Genomic DNA, 20,007 nt, shown 5'->3' on the forward strand with positions numbered 1-20,007 from the left:
AGAGGCCAGGCTAGCTGGGAGGGAGAGCGAGACTCTAAAGCTGAAGATGGGCTTAAAGTGGGACAGTGTGTGATGATTGCTTCTGAATTCCAGTGGGCCTGACAGGTGAGAAACAGCAAGACAGATACCACTGCACACAGATCCACCCGAACACTCCTCAGATCAGCATCCTGTAAGCTGCAGCCTCCTCGCTGTGGCAGGGCTTTGTATGTAGGCTGCCGAGCACAGTTCCCAGTTCCCCATGGCAGAAGTCATGACAGAATTTAGAAGGGAATACAGGATGCAAATGCAGAATTCTCCTATTGGGCACTGCCAGATGCAGTGAAAATCAAAGAATAAATAAAGAAAATATCTTTCAAATTGAATTGTAAAAGTTCAGCATCTGCATCTTCCCAGTGGACAGAGACATCTGCTGCAGCACCCCTGAGTGCAGAGCAGAACTGTCAGAGTGATGTGGGGCTTCAGGGGATGTTCCTGTTTTGCAGAGAAGCTCCTGGGGACATTAGGGAGTGCCTGTCACTGCTGCTTGCTCAGGCCCATAGTTTCCCTCCTGCTTGCCCTCCTGATTGAATTCGGGACAGTCGCTGTAAGAAGCTGAGAGAATTATTTATTTATCCAAGAAACAGGCATTTTTGTAATCCATCCTCACAGACTAGAATGCTGTATGAATTATTTACAATGAATACTACTGAATCTTGACTTAATCTGATATTCCTGGATCAGCTTTCTACCACCTACACGAGTCACCAAACACCTCACAAAGTAACTTCATCTTCACCTAACACAAAAACACATGCTGCTCATCCTACTGCAGGGCTGGAAGAGAGTTTCAGGTTCTGCCTATTGCTTCCCTCTCTTCCCTGTAAAGCTGCATTGTAGCCATTTCTTGGTCTCTGCTCACATCTTAGTAGATGCATCTCTTGCAAGGACTGAAAATGAAATCAGACTTTCTCTTCTCTATGATTTTATTAGAATGTTTCCAAGGAAATGATGAAACCAGGCTGAGAGGTACATTTAGGTTTGAAAAGTTGGCCCCACCTGTGGGTTCTGGTGGATGGAAAGCTGGACATGAGCCAGCAGTGTGCACTTATAGCCTGGAAGGCCAAGAGTATCCTGGGCTGCACCAACAGAGGGGCAGCAAGCGGGGAATGGGAGGGATTGTCCCCCTCAGCTCTACTCTTATAAGGCTCCATCTGCAGTACTGCACCCAGGCCTGGGGCCCCCAGCACAAAAAAACATGGAGCTGATGGGTTCAAAGAAGGGCCATGAAGATGATTGAAGCGCTGGAACACCTCTTTCATGAAAAAAAATTGAAGGAGTTGGGCTTTTTTTAGCAGCTTGAAGAAGAGAAGGCTCCAGGGAGACCTCATTGTGGCCTTCCAGTACTTGAAGGAACGGAGACCAACTTTTTATACTGTCTGATAGCAATACAACAAGTGGGAAGGGTTTTAAACTAAAAGAGGGAAAATTTGGATTAGATACTAGGAGGAAATTTTTTACTCAGAGGGCAGTAAGGCCCTGGCACAGCTGTGGAGAAGCTGTGGGTGCCCCAAATCCCTGGAGGCACTCAGGGCCAGGTCAGATAGGGCCCTGGGCAGCTTGAGCTGCTGGGTTGCAGCCCTGCCCATGGCAGGGGTGTTGGAATGAAGCAGAATATGGATAATAACAGACTTTTTTGGCACATCCTATATGGCTGCAGAAACTTGGCATAAGTGCTTTTCCTGAACAACCACAGCCAGCTGCCTGAGATTATGTTCCTATTCACCACTGTCAGCACCCCAGAGGCAAGTGGTTGGGGGCCAGCAGTGGGTAGGTGTTTGGGGAGATAAGCCCCAAACAGAAGGCTACCTGTATAGCTTTACACAGTCTGCTTTTGCCTTTCTCAGTATACAAAGAAGCTAAGAGTTATCTCATCATCACAGCTGTCAATCTATTATTAATAGTGTACTTTTGTTAAGCATTCAGGAAAAGACAGGGTCACTCGAGTGACTCATGGCTCTCTCCCTTCCTCATTCTAGTTCTCATTCTTTTAATTCTCTTCCTACAACAAGAGAGCGATGTATTCTGAATGGAATTAAATATCACCCAGCCAGGCAGTACCTGCACTGTGCCAGTTCACAGGCTATGATCTGCTTTCATGTCAATATCTGCTGTTGACCCCAACGTTTGCATGATAAGAAAGCGCAGAGGTGCTCAGGGTAAAGATCTCGCTATACCTTACTGTAATGCTCTATATTTGTCATTAAAAGAGCAGGCAGGCATGGCTTGGGCTGATGTACACCTGAGATCTCAATTGTAGAGCAAAAAGAAAAAATTCTTGAAGGAATTGTGAAAAGATGGATTTAAAAAAAAAAAAAAGAGCAGAGAGATTCTCTCTGAACATTCATCCCTTGGTCCTTAATAAAGTTACATAGCTTAGCATCCAAATTGCACATTTCTCCTTAGGCTGTCAGTCCAAAAATATGCCAATTCTCACAAGGATCACCAGGAACACAAAAAGAACTGACACAGGATGACAGGATTCAAGTATGAAGGCAGCATCACTGAAAGAAGCCGCGTTGGTACATAAAATGGGCAATGGGGGCTGACTAAACTCCAGAAACAGTGGCATGAGGGAAGAGAGGAGAAGCAGACCTGTCTGCAGACCTGTCCCAGACAGAGCTTCTCCCCAGTCTGGGTGTCCATCAGCTACCTGGCCTGTGACAGTCTCTTCAGAATTCCCCTTGGGACAAAAAATAAAATACTTGCTGATTGTTTGATGAAAAAGAGGGAATGCAGGCAGGGCATAGTTTTCAACCCAGGAAAGAATAACAAGACAACAAATGCGTCAATTTTTGCTACCATTCATTGCTAACGACTACCAAGCCCAAGTGACTTCTCTGAAGCAAAGTGGTAGGGCATGATGCAAAGACAAACTTATTTCAGTTTTAGTCAAATGCTCAAACTCATCACCTTAAAAAAAGCAAGGGAGCTGAATTTGCTTCCCACACTGAAGCAATTAATCTCAACTTCACAAAAGGAATTGGGATGAAGGATGCAAATGTTTTACACAGTCTGCTTAAACATAACTCCCACTCCTCTAACGACAGGAGGCACAAAGCTTGCTTTTCTGTTGCTGATGCTTCCTTGTCACAGAAATGAGAGTTTTAAAAGTCACTGGCTCCCAGGAAGGGGTGACAACTACAGCCCTGACACTTCTCACAGGATCTGAATCCATTGCTGGAACAGGGATCCAGAACAGCTCTAAAAAATGCTATCTTGTGGAATATCCAACCTTACCTTTGAGTAGAAAGAGAGTGTGTGCTAACCCTTTTTTCTATTCTTCAATTACAAGTCTGGAATTTGTTCCTCATCTACTCTTATGAGTAATTTTGGTTAAAGATGCTTATGGGGCTGTTGCTGTGGGACTCGGAAACTATTTTGAGAGCAGTGGCACATACAAAGTGCCTGCTGGCTTAGTGTCTCATTGTTATTTGCTAATAGCTTTCTTTGGTCATCCCTTTGTAAGTTAATCTAATTCATAAGAAAGTCTTTTTCCACAAGGCCCGCACAATGTGCTGTAGATGTGGAGAGCAAATGATAAGCTGATTTAGAGACTAACTTGGACTTGGGTCTGATGTCATAAAGACCATGACACAAACTGCAGGAGTGAAATTGAGATTTAGGTTGTTTTGTTTTGATTTTCCTTAAAAGCTTTTTATTAACATGCTTACTTCTTTAAAAAGTAGAACTTCTTAAGTATATTGCACTGACTTCCCTCTCTCAGCTCTGACATTTCAAAATAGCTGTCCTTTATCAGAGGTAACCTCTCTTACAGCTCTCTGTTCCTTTCTCTTCTGAATTCTCTGGCAGCAAAGTCATGTGGTATCATTGGGGATTGGACTCAATGATCTCTAGAGGTCCCTTCCAACCCTAAAATTCTGTGACACAATGTCCTGTGAAACTGGAAGGATATTTATTTGCTTGCTAATTAAATAAAGGCTCACGAGAAACTCATGCTAGCAGGGTACAGGCCAGCAGTAGAAGGATCTGTCTGTGAGGAAGCTCCTTTTCCTTGGTTCATTGTGGTGAGGAGTACCCTTGTGAGGGCCATACTGTGGCTGTAGCTGTGTACAGAGCGGTGCTGGCTGAGGATGGGAAAGCACTGTTCTAAAATATGCATTTTCTCTTCCCTCTCCCTTGCTATCCACCTCCCAGTGCTCGGCTGCTGGCTGTCACTGTGTGCTGCAGAGTCCTTCTTTGCCTGCCCTTCCTCCTGCAAGTGTAACAGTGGTATCCTGGAAGTGGATTGTAGTGGCTTGGGCCTCTCTTCCATCCCCTCAGACATCCCCACGAACACCAGGACCTTCCTCTTTCTCAACAACAAACTCAGCATTCTGCCGGGACCAGTGTTTTCCAATCTCTCTGCCCTGCAGAGGCTGGATCTATCCAACAACTTCTTGGATCAGCTCCCACAGAACATCTTCAGCGACCTGGGGAACCTCACAGAGCTCCAGCTGAGGAACAACAGCATCCGGGCCTTGGACAAGGATCTTCTCCAGCACACGGCCCTGCTGCGCCAGCTGGATCTCTCCATTAACGGCCTGGCCCAAATACCCTCGGGCATCTTTGATGACCTGCCTGCTCTCCGCTCCCTCTCGCTCAGGTCGAACCGCTTGCAGAGCCTGGACAGGGTGACCTTTGAGCCGCTAACCAGCCTGCAGCAGCTCCAGGTTGGGGACAACCCCTGGGAATGCGACTGCAACCTGCGGGATTTCAAGCACTGGATGGAGTGGTTCTCCTATCGAGGTAGGTGCTTGCGCAGAGGGAGCGGAGTAGGCAGGTGTTAGTTTGCCACGAGAAGGGAGGAAAAGCAAGCAGACACAGCTGGCAGATCAGAACAACCTAAATTCTGGATCTTAGCCAAGGAGCAAGAGTACAGTGCGATAAAGCTGACTGACAGCATAACACTGATGCATCTTCATAAAATAATGCTGCCAGGCTGGAGAATCCTCTGCAGCCTCAGGCTCCCTAGTTCCTCATTTTGTTTTGAATCCCTAAGATGACTTTTTTTTTCTTTGAGAGGAAAGTAGTGTTCTCAAATAACTTCGAAACTTTAGGATTATAAGTTCCCCTAACCCTTTGCACCTAAAGAGAAGAAATGCTTTTCAAACCTGAAAACAACTATCCAGGTCTTCTCCTTAGGCTGGGAGAACTACAGGCTGGATTTGGCTGCGAAGCATTGGGTCTGCTTTCAGCAAAAGAACCATGGGAACAGTGTTGTTTTGGAAAATATTACAACTAATACTGGCAAATCCAAAGACTTGACTTAATATGTCAGTCCCTAAATCATTATTTCAAAATCAGTGTTTTTTGACAAGTTTGTATTTACAGCTTATCCTTGGAGGTTAGAAAAGTCTGTATCACGCTGCAGGAATTCTGAAGGATAATTTCAGGACCTGCGACTCACAGTAAAATGGCACATCTTACAGGATTGAAGGCCTGACCTTCTGTCAGTGCAGCCAATGAGCAGGAAAGGGTCTCAAATCATGTGGATAGCAGCAGTCAGCTGTCACATCCCTGCTGATCACAGCCATGCTGCAAAGAGATTATCTATGCCTATGGCTAGACTGCAGTCTGAAATATGCATTTGTGTGAGCAGAATCAAACAAGCATATGAGTGCCACTTTTCTCTCTTTTTTTTTTTGTTTTGTTTTGTTTGACTGTCATATCACACAGTCCATAAAAAGCACACAGAGATTTTGGTTTGTTTGGTTGTTGTTGTTGTTGTTGTTGTTTTTCCCTCAAAAAGAAATTGCCCAAACTCACTCAAGCATTTGTTTCAACATCTGTCACTATTTCCATAAGAGGGGAATGGATTAGTTGTTAGAAGATGGTACTGTGAATCTGTTATTTTGAGAAGATAGAGCCTGGCCCTGTCTTTTTCTTTAATTTCCCCCTTTCTAAAATGATTCTGCTGACATTTATATAACTCAGTATAAAGCATGAGACTGACTTAATAGATGGTTTCAGAGGGCTTTCACATCTTGGTCTTAAAGATGCCTACACAGATATCAAGCATCACGAGCCCTACTGTCAAATTCCATCTAGGTAGAAGTATCCTGCCATGGTTCAAGCCATTCCCTTGATGGAGGCCTACGGCATGCAAAACATCTCTAAATCAATCAGAACAATCATTTTAAAGGATATCAACCTGCCTGGTGCATGGAGGTGCAGCCATTGCTGCTGCTCTCCACCCTTCAGAAGGCTGCAGATCTGGTAGCATTTGGAGGCCTGCAGCTCATCTTAACTTCAGCCTTAGCCCTGAACTCTAAATACATACTGTGCAAGACTGTGGCTGCATTTTGGGATAGGGAGAAGATCTCTGAATATTCTGTTTACTCAGTAATGCATTCACACATGAGGGACTGGATTATATTTAAGATGAGAGGTACTGATGTTAAGTTGGGCCAGGCAAGGTTCAGGTTGGATATTAGGAAAAATTTCTTCTCAAAAAGAGTGGTGACGGATTGGCACAGGCTGCCGAGGGAGGTGGTGGTCTCACTCCCCCTGGAGGTGTTCCAGAACCATGTGGATGTGGCACCGAGGGATGTGGTCAGTGGGCATGGTGGGGATGGGCTGATGGTTGGACTAGATGATCTTAATGATCTTTTCCAACCTTAATGATTCTGTGATTCTGTATGGCCTCAAAGCTATACTGAAGCAGTCCTCCACTAGAAAACCATCATGCTGCTGCACTTGACTTCTGCAGGACAGAAGTGAATGGAGACATAGGAACTTTATCTCACCTGAGGATCTAGTTCCATTGTCCATAAATGCTATGCCATAGCTCTGCATCAGGATGAAGCTGTGGTTCACTCCTGTTATCTCTGTTGGGACAGGTGGGAAAATCGATCAGCTGGCATGCACCCTGCCCAAGGAGCTGAAAGGGAAGGATATGCGAATGGTGCCCATGGAGATGTTTAACTACTGCTCACAGCTGGATGATGAAAACAGCTCCACTGTGCTGGACAATACTGGCCCACCCTGCACAAAAGGAAGCCCGACTCCCTCCAAAACTAAATCAGGCCCAGAACCAGAAGTGGAACCCAGCGTGGGATGCCCTCAGAAACAGCGATACCGGCCTGTGAGCGTACGCCGGGCTATTGGCACTGTGATCATCGCAGGGGTGGTTTGTGGCATTGTTTGCATCATGATGGTGGTGGCGGCCGCTTATGGCTGCATCTACGCCTCCCTCATGGCCAAGTATCATCGGGAGCTGAAGAAGAGGCAGCCGCTCATGGGTGACACAGAGGGTGAACATGAAGAGCAAAAACAAATCTCTTCTGTGGCATGAGACTCTTCTAGGAAGGAAGGGACAGCAATGAACAAAGGTACCTGAGAGCAGTCAAGCAAGCATGGGGTCCTCCCAAAATACATCTTCCCAGACAGAAAGACAGACTGTGCTATTGTTCCACTCACCCAAGCAGTGCAACATGCTTCTGGGGAGTCAGGGCATCTGACTCTAATTTCTGTTCTTCTGCCCCGGGCCCATTTGTGCCCTTTCACCCTTGGGCCCAGACAAATAAAGTAGAGTCAGACCTCGAGTGCTTGCTGTGCCTCATGCCCACGCACAGATCTTCCCTCGCATGCCTGCTGTGGAGACAGCTGGCACTTTCTGGGAACCTGTGTCATCCTCTCAGCCTCAGTCCTGAGTTGTCTTGTATCCCACCAAGAGCTGTCTGGAAACAGAGAGAGCAGCTCTATGAAAGTCTGTGGGAGGAGCAGGACCAGAAGTGTCCACACCTCACTGGAAGGGTCACTGCTGCACTGTGACTGTAACTTGCTGCCCATAGTGTGCCCAAGAGCACATCAGAAGGGATCAAGGGTCCCTTGGGGGTGACAACAGTCAGAGAGAGGCTTCATTTCTCACTTTTAAAGGTGAAAAGATACCTAAATCACTCTAACACGCTGCCAGAGAGCACAAAGCTCCTCTTCTTGCTCCCAGCCAGCACCCAATCTGCCAGTTGCCTCATCATCCATTATAGGTGCACAGAGAGAGAGCCATCCCCCTGTACATGCTTCCTGACTCACTGTGATCCGAATGCACACACATAGTCTGTTCAGCTCCATACAAGCAGACACTATGTCTGCGTATCCAGAGTCCCATTTGCACATACTGATCTGCCCTGTGCATGCAGCCATGAATCCATCTAGCCACTGCAGCTTAGTCTTATTGTAACAGTGTGCAGTATCTTCTGCTTTGGACAAAATGCACAAAGTCTGCCACTGAGGAGCTAACACAAACTTCTCAGCCACAGTAGGGAGCTGGTGAAAATGGGGAGGAGAGGACAGAGAGGTAGAGTTATTAAGGTTACAGCATGAGTCAGTGGAAACAAATGCAGAGCATGAAAAATAAGGAAGTTCTGTTATTCATTTTATGTATTCTCTGATAGATGGAGAAAGCAAAGATATGAAGCCTCCATTTGGAAATGCCTGGTAGACAGAGCAGATGTGGGCCATCAGGAAGTGGAGAACATGGCTTACCAGTCCAGGCAGTATGATTGCTGCTATGGGTCGTGTGGGCTGAAGGGGAGAAAAAGAAACAACCTGAGAGCTGACATTACTAGCAGAGGGAAGAGCACAGTGCACAAAGCAGGGCAATGTGTCTGGGCAACTGGAGAGAGGGGCACAACTCTGGAGGGTCTTAAGGTAAAGGCTGAAATCTAGACCATAGCGTGGCACAGGTGGGAGAGCCTGAAAAGGAGTTGGCATGGCATACAGCATAGCCCACATATTCTCACCTCACCATCACCATTGTGCTCACTGACAGCTATAGCTGCGTGAGCATGCCCATACACAACTGCACTCACTGCTGCTCTCATGCAGAGTGTCTTCCCCCAACCAGATTTTAAAGCCCTCAGACTGCAGTGCCTCTTATTAGTCTCAGCTCTTTTCAAACTGACAGGGAAGGAAAAAAAAAAAAAAAAAAGTGAGAGAGGAAAAAATGAAGGAAACTCAACATAAGGACTCATTTTGTATTGCTGGAAGTGGATAAAATGCTGTCTCCAGGGGAGAGCGCACATTGCCATGGTAACCTGCTCTAACCCATCACAGTGGGTATTCCTGGGCTAGGAAGATGACACCAGAGGTCGTGCATCCACAGTGCCTGTGGATGGTGTGATCCTTGCCATGAGGAAACAAGCTGGCAGCGAGCCCAGCTTGGCAGGGTACTTTGCGAGTCACCCTTGTTCAAAGGCCAGCAGGCACTGCAGGTGGCACTGCCAGGGCACCTCACCTCTCCCTCCTGCTCCAGCTGGATCCCGAAGCCTTCAGACATCTCACAGCCCTCCTGCTCGCTGCTGCTAGGTCCCCATGGGAGTGATGCATACCAACTCCTACCCCCTCCTGATCCCAGACAGGTTGTACTGACCCATGGGCATGCAATGACAAGTCTTCAATAAAAGCCTGGATTTGCAAAATTCCTTCTGGTCTACCAGGGCCACCAGAAGCAAAGAGACAGGATGCTCTGGACTGTGTTAAGCATGATACAGGGCTGCATGGGACAGACGAGGATGTTCTTCAGGAAGCAGAAGACCAGGCTACCCTGGAAGAAGGACTGGGAGAAAACTGTCCACCCACCAGCGTGGGCACACATCGCACTCCCACTCTCAGCACACTGCTCGTGAGGAAGATGAGGAGGAGGAGGGAGGCTGGCAAAATGTGAGGAGGAAGGACTCTTCTCCCATGCACACTGTACAGCCACACAAACCATCCCATCTGCTGCAACCATAGCCCTCTCTGAAGGGCAGAACTGGTGCACTGCAGACTCCTTATGTGTGTTACTGCTGCTCCACATTCCCAGCAAGCCGGGACTAGACTCTGCCTGCTGAATCCAAATCCCCCCCAATCTCCCTCTCAGGGGAACTTCTCCCTTTACCACACTGGACTCCGCAATCATACTTGAAATGGGACTTGAGTCAGAGCGGTATATTTATAGATCTATATTTTACTTGCATCAAATAACAGTGAAACATTGCACAAAACCAATGGGATCTATATATGTGTGTTTGTGTGTGTGTGTGTGAGAGAGAGAGAGAGAGAGAGAGAGCAAGAGAGAGAATGAAATTGTTTTTAGGGGGATAGAGTAGAGGCAAAATGAGTAGGAGGGAGGCAGGGGCTGGGGAAGGAGGAAATCCTCCTTTCTCTGCACCTTCCCTGTGAGATCCTCCTGTCCCGACAAATTTTAATTTGTTGCTAATAACATTTTCTATATTTCGTGTTGTGGGCTGATGATGACCTTGCCCATCCTTTCCTCTTTGTTTTCAGTTATAAGGCAGAAACTCTGGATTCATCTCAACCCTAGACAAGGGACCGCTGTGTTTAGAAATCCACCAAGGAGAAAGACAGGAAAGGGGAGAAAAGAATGTTGCTGAGAAACATGAAGGCTGAATGCTATGGGGAGTCCCACTGGAAAGCAAATATCATACTTGGAAGGACAAGGACCCGTCCTCTTTCATGCAGAGCAGAGTAATGGGATTCACTGGGAAATTACCTCCTTGTACCACGGGCAAACAGGCTCTTACTCTTTCCAAGCACACCTGGAAAGCCCTCACTGTCAGCAAGCATCTCTAGGGAACACAGTGTCCGACAGGGTCAGAAATTATGCTCTCCTGCAGGATGCCAGGCACACAATGAGCCCCAGTGCTCCCTGTAATTTCCCAGTGCTTACGCCCAGGAAATGTGTTCCTCTGGTGTGTGGAGTGGGGGCTCCTGCAGGCATGGGGGAACATCAGTAAATGCACTCTTTGCTGCAGGCAGGGGTACCAATGCCAAGAGCAGGTACCTGCCCTCAGGGAATGGTCTTCTGAGGCAGGCATGCTTTCCTTATGGCCTGGCAGGCCCACCAAAAACATCAACCCTGCTCCCTGCAGCCCCCTGGCCTCACACACCCACCTGTGGTACAGGCAGGCACATTTCTTGCAGGGAACAGATGGCACTTGTAATTTCTTTTTCTTTTTGTTACTGTTTGAGGGAGAGCAACAAGATTTTCTAAAACGACTGAATGGAGGTTTCTTTGGCATGAGACAGAAAATTTTTAAAGGTATATTATATTTCTGGCTTGTTGTTACAGAAGAATAATAAAGAATGTATTTTCCTATGCTCCTTCTTGTTTAAATGAGATCTCTGATAGCAACTTTCCCCCTCCTCTTTTCACCAATAAGGAAAACACTGCAGGGATGCAATCAGCTAAACAGAAAAGCCTCTGAATTTCCCTATCTGCATATGCTTCCCTATACACACTGTTTGAACTTGGAGTGATCATGCACATACATGCACACATGCAAATGCTATGAGCATAAGCCCTTGGCAAGCATCTGTCTGCAGTCAGGGTGAGGCTGAAGGACTGAACACGCAGGCAGTCAAGGTGAGACCCTGGATCTGGAAACAAACAGAGGCAGCTCCAGGGACACAGCCAGGCAAGGGCGATTGTGTAACAAGGATAAGATACTGTGGCAATCAGCTCATTACATAAAAGTAGAAAGGGCCAAATTAATCCCTAGTGTAAGAACGCAGAAGCCAATGGAGTTATATTCAGGTCAAATTTGATTCCAAAAACCTTTTTTTTTTTTTTTTTTTAAATTAGAGCATAACATTCAATGAAACTTACTGTAACAAACAGCGAGCTATGGGTTGCTACATCTCCAGATTTCTGCCTCTCCCGAGCAAGGTTATTTTAAAATGAATGGAAATCTCTATCTAATCCTATTGCACCCCCAAGTACACAAGCTGTCACCCTCAGAGCTAGATGAGTCTCTCCACCAGCTGTTCACTAGCGAGGCTTATCACACGCAGCTAAGATGTTTAAATTCTCCACTCCCAGCACTACCTATACACAGTTCATCACATACTCTCTCCATGAGAAACAGCTAATTGTGCAGCATGTGGAATCACAAGGAGTGTTAAACCCCACCACAAGCAAACCCTTCTGCCGCTATACTGGCACTGTTATACTCAGTCATACTGTTAGGCTCAGTCTGACCTTCAAAGAGAAACTGTAAGTAGAATCAAGGTAACAGCCAAGGCATCTCTTCTGCTGAAAAGGTATGTGCTGTGAGAGAGTCACCACTGTTGTTCAACACTGGTGTGTCCATGACGCATAGTTTAATCTAATTTTGCCATGGAGGTACAGGAGCACACAGAGGTACTACGCAGCAGTTCATATAATAATCAGAAATGTAGAACTGAAAATAAAGCAAAGCCAACACACTCATCTGATGACTCTCAGCTCTTTTGGTTCATAGATCACCTGGGAGCAGCCTATGATTTTCTGCAATTTGATTATCTTTTGTTTGGCAAATGTATTTGCTCCCTATATGTACCTATTCACACAGACATATAATTCTATATATATTAACATGTAATTTTGTATATGCCTATATAAAATACAATGCCTCCTCAGTATCTTGTTCATGGGCAGCTCACTCTGCAGCCTTGCAGAGCACTTGTTGGTACTGATAGGGAGCACAGGTCAGAAGATCACTTTCCATGTTCTTATTAGATAGGTGCAAGTCCTAGCATGGTATTTCTGAGGACCAAAAAGCCCTTTCTGAGAATATTGTGTGATACAAAGAATAAGCATTCCTTGAAGAGTACAGTTACAGAACAGGGTGAAAGCGAATAAAATATTTCCTGTGTCATTCTGGGAAGCTTCCAACAACAGCAGCAGCCCTAGAAAGGCAGGGACAAGGCAGCATCCTCACAGCATTTCTCCTTTAAGACGGTGGGAGAGAAGCAACCAAGGGGCCAGACCTCTCCTTCCTACAGTTGCACTGTGCTGCAGCCAGGCAGAGGCCATGTGTAGGGCACCTGGAGAAAGCAAAGCATGCTGCTCAAAATAACAACATGTCTTGTGTGGAGCTTCTGAGCCAGGACAACGACGTGCCGCTCTTTGCTCGGAGCACTAGGTCCAGATCTGGCCCTTCATGTTTGTTTTTTCTGTGTTCTAACTCCGGAATAGACTTGCTTGTTAAGAACATCTGCAGAAAGTGAACATGTAAAGGGCACAGAAAGAGTGGCAAATGCAGGTATTTCATTTGAGAAAAAACGCATGGACTATACACTGAGATATTCACCCAGCTCTGCATAAAGCTCAAGGGAAATATCCAGAGTAACAACAATGCTTTGCATTTCTATAGTGCTTGCCTTTGGCAGCTCTCTGGGAGCTTGCAAGCATTAATGAATTCACAGAGGCAGAGATTCAGAGAGTATAAAGGCCAGAAGGGACTTTAGATCATCCAGTCTGACCTTCTGCGTATTGCACGCTATGGGAAAGTGTGTAGGAAAGAACCACAAACGTTATTTGAGGGTGGCAGAAAATGCCTTTCTGTGAAAAGGCTTAAAGAGCTCAATCTGTTTAGCTTATGAAACAGAAAATAAACAAGTTATCCTGTAGAAAGTCCAACAGTGTGTTTGCATGCAGCTAAGGTGAATTTTCCAGAAAGGCAAACCTTTGGTTTGAAAATATTCAAGAGATAACAAAATCTCCTTGCTTCCTTTGGTACCTTACCAGAGCAACTATTCACACTCATTATTAGTGTTCATACTTAATATCTTATTTGAATCTGCTTGAATTTAGTTTCCCATCATAGGTTTTTGTTATGCTTCTCCCCGGTAGATCAAAAATCAACCTTTTTGTAACCAGTATCTCTTACTTTGAAGGTACTTTATATACTAATCAAATAATCTCTCAGTGTTTTTTCTTTAGTAAGTTAAGTAGATTTTCATTAAGTTCATTTTTGTGATAAAGCACTTCCTCTGATTTGGAACAATGCCATAGACATGTGTTGCATTCTTTTCCATTTTTCCTCCTTGTAGAAGCACACTCCTCACAATCCGTCAAAATCTGTGCCCTGCACTGTCAGCAATGCCTAGCTTTTGCCATACAATAGTAAATATCACCTTTCCCTACACCTGCCCATGTCTCACAACGTGCCTGCTAGGCTATGAAGGCATTATTCTTACTTAGAGATGCATGCAGATGGAAGAGATACTGCAAAGCCCTTAAATCATTTTGAGGAAGCTGGTTAACAGGGGACTGGTTCTGATCCCCTCTACAACCACTATTACTGTAACACTGCTTTCCCAGATTTCAGACAAGATTCTCCACATTTAAGTGATTCCTGGTAAAAGAAAATCGTTTACTTAAACCTGATGTTGCCTGTCCAGCAGTTGCAACTTTCTAATTCGCTTCTGGTCTCATACGGTATCTCTCAGATCTCTCCCCAGGACATAATGCATTGGTTCCCATCACTCCTCCTCTCTCCCTGATTATCGCTCTCTTCTGACTGTTCACCCCCTTTCAGCGACTGCTTCTGACCAGCTGCTTTTCAGATCCTCCCTTCTCTGATCTCCTCAAACTGTCACTTCTCAGTTGCCACAAGCATGCCAGCCCCCACATCCCCATCTGCTTTTTAAAGGATCATTATCATAAGCAGGGGCTTCTCTGCTCACTCCTCTTTACTCCACAAATACCCAAATCAATCCAGAGAAACTATCTTGGCCAGCCTTGCGGCCTTCCAGGTGCACCACCACCTTCTGGCAGATTTTTCAAACTTCAGCTTAAAACCATGTGACTTTTTACCTCAGATTACGGCTGGAAAGCTGTTCTAAAACTGCATTAGCCTAATGGCTAGAAACCCTTCTGTACTTTTTCACCCTAAATATCTTCATAGCCTCACTATACTATGTTGTTTTCATATTAGCAATGTCCTTGAGATTGTTTCCCCCAGGATGCACTTATTACAGCAATACTATCTGCTGAAGACACAATCCTTTCAATTCTCTCAGGATATGTTTATCAACTCATTCCGAACTGTAGAATCACAGAATTGTTTGAGTTGGAAGGAACTCTTAAAGGCCATCTGGTCCACCCCCTGCAATGAACAGGGACACCCAAAGGTAGATCAGGTTGCTCAGAGTCCCATCCAGCCTGACCTTGAGTGTCTGCAGGGATGGGGCATCCACCACCTCTCTGGGCAATTTCTTCCAGTGCCTCACCACCCTGACTGTTAAAAACTTTCTCCTTGTATCCAATTTAATTTCCCCCCCCCATGTTTGAAACCATTTCCCCTTGTCCTATCACAGCAGACCCTACTGAAGAGTCTGTTCCCTTCTTTCTTATAAACTCCTTTAGATACTGAAAGGAAGAATTAAATAATAATAATAATAATAATAATAAATCCTTAATTTGGTAAACAGATCCTGTGAACTTTTGAGAACTAAAGTTGATGAAGAATGGGGTGGAGCAGAGGAGGATGTGGCTGAGGAAGTTCCGCACAAATGTGCGCAAGAACTTCTTTACAGTGAGGTGACGGAGCACTGGAACAGGCTGCCCAGGGAGGTGGTGGAGTCTCCTTCTCTGGAGATGTTCAAGACCTGCCTGGATGCCTACCTGTGTGACCTGCTGTAGGGAACCTGCTTTGGCAGGGGGGTTGGACTCGATGATCTCTGGAGGTCCCTTCCAACCCCTGCAATTCTGTGATTCTGTGATTCTGTGATTCTGTGATGACCAGAGCTGCTGGGTACCACTAAGTATGCCTGGTTGCCTTTCAGCAAGGATTTCAGGATTGGACTCGGTAGGCATAGGTTCCCTGAATTTTACTTAGGTATCAGAGGGCAATACAGTCTACACTGAGGATCCTTACTCAGATGTGGCAAAACAGACCCAGCAGCTTCCAGAAGACAAGGGCTGCCTCTAGTCCTGCTTGCCGTGCTCTCTGCCAGATTATAGAGAGTTCCCTGCACATGGATTTCTAATATTAGTTCTCAAGCATATGACCTTGTCTGTCATACTACTGAAATTCATTCTGTTTCTTGTATTCCTGACAAGGTCAAATAAAGCTTTCTCTATGATATCCTGGTCCTTCCCTGTACTAGCAATGCCTTCTAGTGTTGAGTCATCAGGACACTTCCTCACTATCTACTCCTATTTTTGTCATGGTCTCAGACTTACGTTAGCAAAGACTGAATGTGGCTGAACACTGGGGAGAGCTACGAGTAATCTTGTATTAGATGGACAGGTGATGTTGCTGTTGCCATCAAAGTAGACTCAATTTTACCTCCCTTGCCCCTCACAGCTCCTGTGTCTTTCCTGATCTCCTTCAGTGTATCTAATTGTTTCTTATGGGTCACTGAGACACAAATATGAGAACTTTGAATTTTCTTATGCCTTCCAGGAAAACAATCATCTGAAAAAAAGATATTGGGTTAGTCCAGCACAATCTAGCATTGTTGAACTCAGGTTGCCTGAATTCCTTTTTCCCTAATCATATGATAATAATTGCATTTTCCTTCATGATCTCCTCTGAAGTATTACAAGCATTACAGAGGTTGCACTGATCTGAGACTGGCAATTCTCTCCCTTCCCTAATCCTGACTGCTGAATTTTCATTTTTCCAGCCAGCATGGAGTCACAACTGCAGGCAGAGTTGCAAAAAACCCTTGCTGCGTTTCCATATAGCAGCTCTGCCAGGGATGGAGTGCACCCAGGCCCACGCACTGAGTGCACTAAGCAGCTTGAGCTGCTTATTCCAGTAGTCAGCTTGTTCCTTCCCCAAGGACAATATAGCTGTCCTTATTAATAACTTGGGTACACAGTCCTCTTTGGTTTTGGCTCAGACTATTAGTCTCCTTGATCTTGACTGCTCTCACTCCCCAGAAGTGGCCCCACTTCTTACTCTCTTTTTCACTGAATAGCTGTAGAGTCTTTTGCTGTTAGTTTAAATCTCCATTCCAGGGTCTAACTCAGCTTGATTTGTAAGCAATCCTCACTTTATCCCTACACTTCTTGATTTCTAAGACATCACCTTCTTTGCTGTCTCTTCTCCATTCCATGTAGGCTCTGCAGAGCCAGCTTAAATAGCCTAAGCAGTTGCCTGTGGCAGCATGCAGATGCAGGGTAGCAGAATCACACACTGGCTCACAACATTCCCCTCAAACCCTCCAGCCATGTGCTCTCTGTGAAAGCAGTGCCAAAAGTCAGAAGCCGACCACCCTCCTCACTCTCTGAGCAAGGTGTGGGCAATCTTTTTGGTCTGATGAGCCATGATGATTTCTTGATAGCGCTGAAGCAGGACAAGAGCAGGGAAGGCAGAGGAAAAGAGAGTTGCTATCAGTAAAGCCCCTCCCTATGCAGATTGAGAGTCCAGTGTAAATGCATTTGGAAGGAACAAGGAATATTTCTGAGAATATCACCAAGCATATTACTGCGATGAAGCTCTAAGCAAACTGGTCTGACCTCATAGCTAACCCTGCTTTGAACAGGAGGTTGACAAGGGACCTCCTGAGGTGCTTTCCAACAGAAGTATCCTATGATCCTGTGAATGAGACTTCTGTATCCCAGTGAGGGAAAGGAGGAGAAGAAAAAGGTCTTGTGAGTGGAAAGGGCTGCAGCAGGAGCCTCATTACATAGCTTTGTGATGGGGAGATTTGTGTCTTAAGGGGATAGTGCAGCAGAAGAGGAAGGAAATAGGCTGTTTGGTGCTAAAAGTCATACATCTTAGGAACAGACTGGAACTGCCTCAGACCTGCTAAGCTTCTCAATCTGTAAAACTGGTTTGCTTATGCCTTGGCTGAATTTAGGCCAAACCGTCTCACATAGTATTTCCTATAACCTGCTGTATTTACCATCCTCATCCCCACATTCACAGACTGCTTCTGTGACCCTTTTAGGATCTTCTCAGTTGACTTTGCTCCTCTGCCAAACTACAGGCCCTAATACAGCTCATGACATCATCTGTAGCTGTGCCAAAGCCATAGTCCTTGCAAGGACAACACCACTTTACTCCATGTATTCACATGCATAGATAGGAGTTGCTGTGGAGGGACAAGCACAAGTGAGGCAATGTGCTGGCCTTGCACTCAGCTTGGTGAGAAACATTAATGCTCCTTCCTTGGCAGCCTGAGGATCCTCACACTGCTGTGAATCGGAGGCCCTGGCTCATCTGTGACCTTCACAGATCTTCTGTCCTGCTGAAAAGTCAGTGCATATCAACAGACTGCTGCCACTCACCCACACCCACTACAAACTACATCCACACAGATTACTCATGCATGTACCTGTGTGTACACAGAAAACACAAGTGTGCAGCCACACCTCATGTAGGAATACATGCCAGTATGTGCATGAATATACTGCTATGTGTGCAGACAGGTATCACAACCACACAACACACTGCAGAGAAACTGTAAGTGTATGCAAAACCACACAAACAGCACAAATTCCCTCACACACTGTGCATCTATGTATTCTACATGCAAGATGCTCTCACAGGTCCACATGGCCCCAAGCAGACACAGATCCCTGATGATTGTGGCTGGGTAGGAGTTAATGCAAGAGAGGATAGGAAAGAAATTAAAAGCAAAAAAAAAAAAAAGGAAAAAAAAAAGAAAAAAAAGTTGAAAACCCAGCACATGATTGTTCTCCTATCACATCTGTGAATCCTGGAGCGCGAGAGTAATTGTCTGCAATGAGTCAGACCAAAAGGCACAAGGAAATGGTTGCTATGGCAACCCTTGCACTGCTCTAATTCGGCTCAGAATTAAAACGATATCAAATAATTTGCAAGCAAAGGGAACACGGCAAAGGCGTTGAGTGTCAATCTAAAAAATCCAGCTATATGCAAGCCTCTCCTGAATCAGTGTCAAGGGCTCTCTTCCCTTCAAGCGTGACAGCCATAGCAATCAGAGGAGCTACAGAGGCGAGAGAGATGGATAACCTCAGGCGAGAAGATTTCTGCCACACGCAGGCGAGAATGAGCTCCTGGGCTGGAGGTGCAGCCTGGAACAGGCTCCAAAACTGGGGATGGGCAGCTGTAGGACCCAGCAGACTCATTCCCTGTGCAACAAGCAATGTCCCCACACACAGGGACAGTCCCTATGCTGAATTTCTTACCACTATTGCAGACAGCACATACACCATGGATTAAAAGAAAACTGCTGATGTCCAGCCAGAGTGGGTGGAATGCTATGGGAGATGTCTCACACACTTATTTTTTGCATTCTCTCGAAGATAAAATGAATGCATTTATCCCCACTGTCAGTAGCTACTGTCTGTTTGTGGAGACATCTATACATAATGGAGAATGGAGAGATACTGCTCTTGGCTCGCCACTGGCACTGCGTGATGCCAATAACCTGGCCTGCAGAAGACTGGCTCAACTCTTAGTCCAATCAAATGAGCACTCACAGATAAGAGCCTCCAGATGGATCTCCTGAGAGGTGGAGAAGGCACGGCTGCTGGTAGTACTAAAACCACAAGCACTTCTGCCTTACTGACTGCCCCTGATGCTTCCTATGCCTGAGCTCCAAGCGCTGCCCCTTCAGATGTCTCTTATTTTGTCAGATCAAAGGGCTGCCTCAGAAACTGCTTAGGCTTCAGGGAATGCCAGGAAGGAATGGCATTAGACAGAAACTAGCAGTAGCAGGTAGTGGGATGAAAATGAGTTGGGTGCCCCTTCTTTCTGCCCACGCTATGACTGAATGCAAAGAAGATCATGCCTTTCCATAAAGACTCCCATGCAATGCCTCAGAAGCTTTCTGACATCCCCCCACTGGAACCATGTTGGCACAACGTGCAACATTAAAAGGACAGCATTCCTTCTGAATGTGGCAGCACACGTTCAGGAGATCAGCTGCTCTCAGACTTTTTATTGGTAATATCATGCTGGTTTCCAAGTCAATCTAGTAAAATCACTTTAATCCTCTTGCTTGGATGTGTCTATTTCAGTGCAAAAGGTGCTCATGTCATTATAGCTAATTTCCATGCATCCTAGCTGCTTCCGCAGGTGCAACTCTCTCAACTTTCTGGAGAGGAACAGAGAGGAGGTTTTATCCACCCAAACAGCAAAACAGTAGGAATACAGAATTACGTGTAGATTAGTTTGAAAAGATGCCACAGCAACAGAACTGCTGAAAAAAGCACCTGCATCTCTTCCCTCTGCTTGCTGGTAACAGCCAGCAGGAAGC

General features: G+C 45.7%; 2 protein-coding genes across 4 annotated transcripts in view; one reads left to right on the forward strand and one right to left on the reverse strand.

Annotated features, from left to right (window-relative positions):
* The window catches only part of CACNA2D4 (calcium voltage-gated channel auxiliary subunit alpha2delta 4), a 114,508-nt gene that overhangs the window by 34,342 nt on the left and 60,159 nt on the right, over positions 1-20,007 (reverse strand). The window lies entirely within an intron of this gene.
* LRTM2 (leucine rich repeats and transmembrane domains 2) overlaps positions 1-20,007 on the forward strand; it is a 60,938-nt gene that overhangs the window by 12,148 nt on the left and 28,783 nt on the right. Inside the window, exons 4-6 of one of the 3 annotated variants that reach the window (XM_042890325.1) lie at positions 4,198-4,788; positions 6,882-7,373; positions 10,309-11,142. In XM_042890325.1, the coding sequence (XP_042746259.1) occupies positions 4,198-4,788; positions 6,882-7,336 (1,046 nt within the window). In that variant the 3' untranslated portion in view covers positions 7,337-7,373; positions 10,309-11,142. Of the gene's footprint in view, positions 1-4,197; positions 4,789-6,881; positions 11,143-20,007 lie in introns of those variants that run through there. The other 2 variants (XM_042890326.1, XM_042890324.1) reach the window with 2 other exon arrangements.

This window comes from Lagopus leucura, unplaced genomic scaffold (assembly GCF_019238085.1).
Source record: "Lagopus leucura isolate 7727_CA_CO unplaced genomic scaffold, USGS_WTPT01 Super-Scaffold_100159, whole genome shotgun sequence".
Taxonomy (NCBI): Eukaryota; Metazoa; Chordata; class Aves; order Galliformes; family Phasianidae; genus Lagopus; species Lagopus leucura.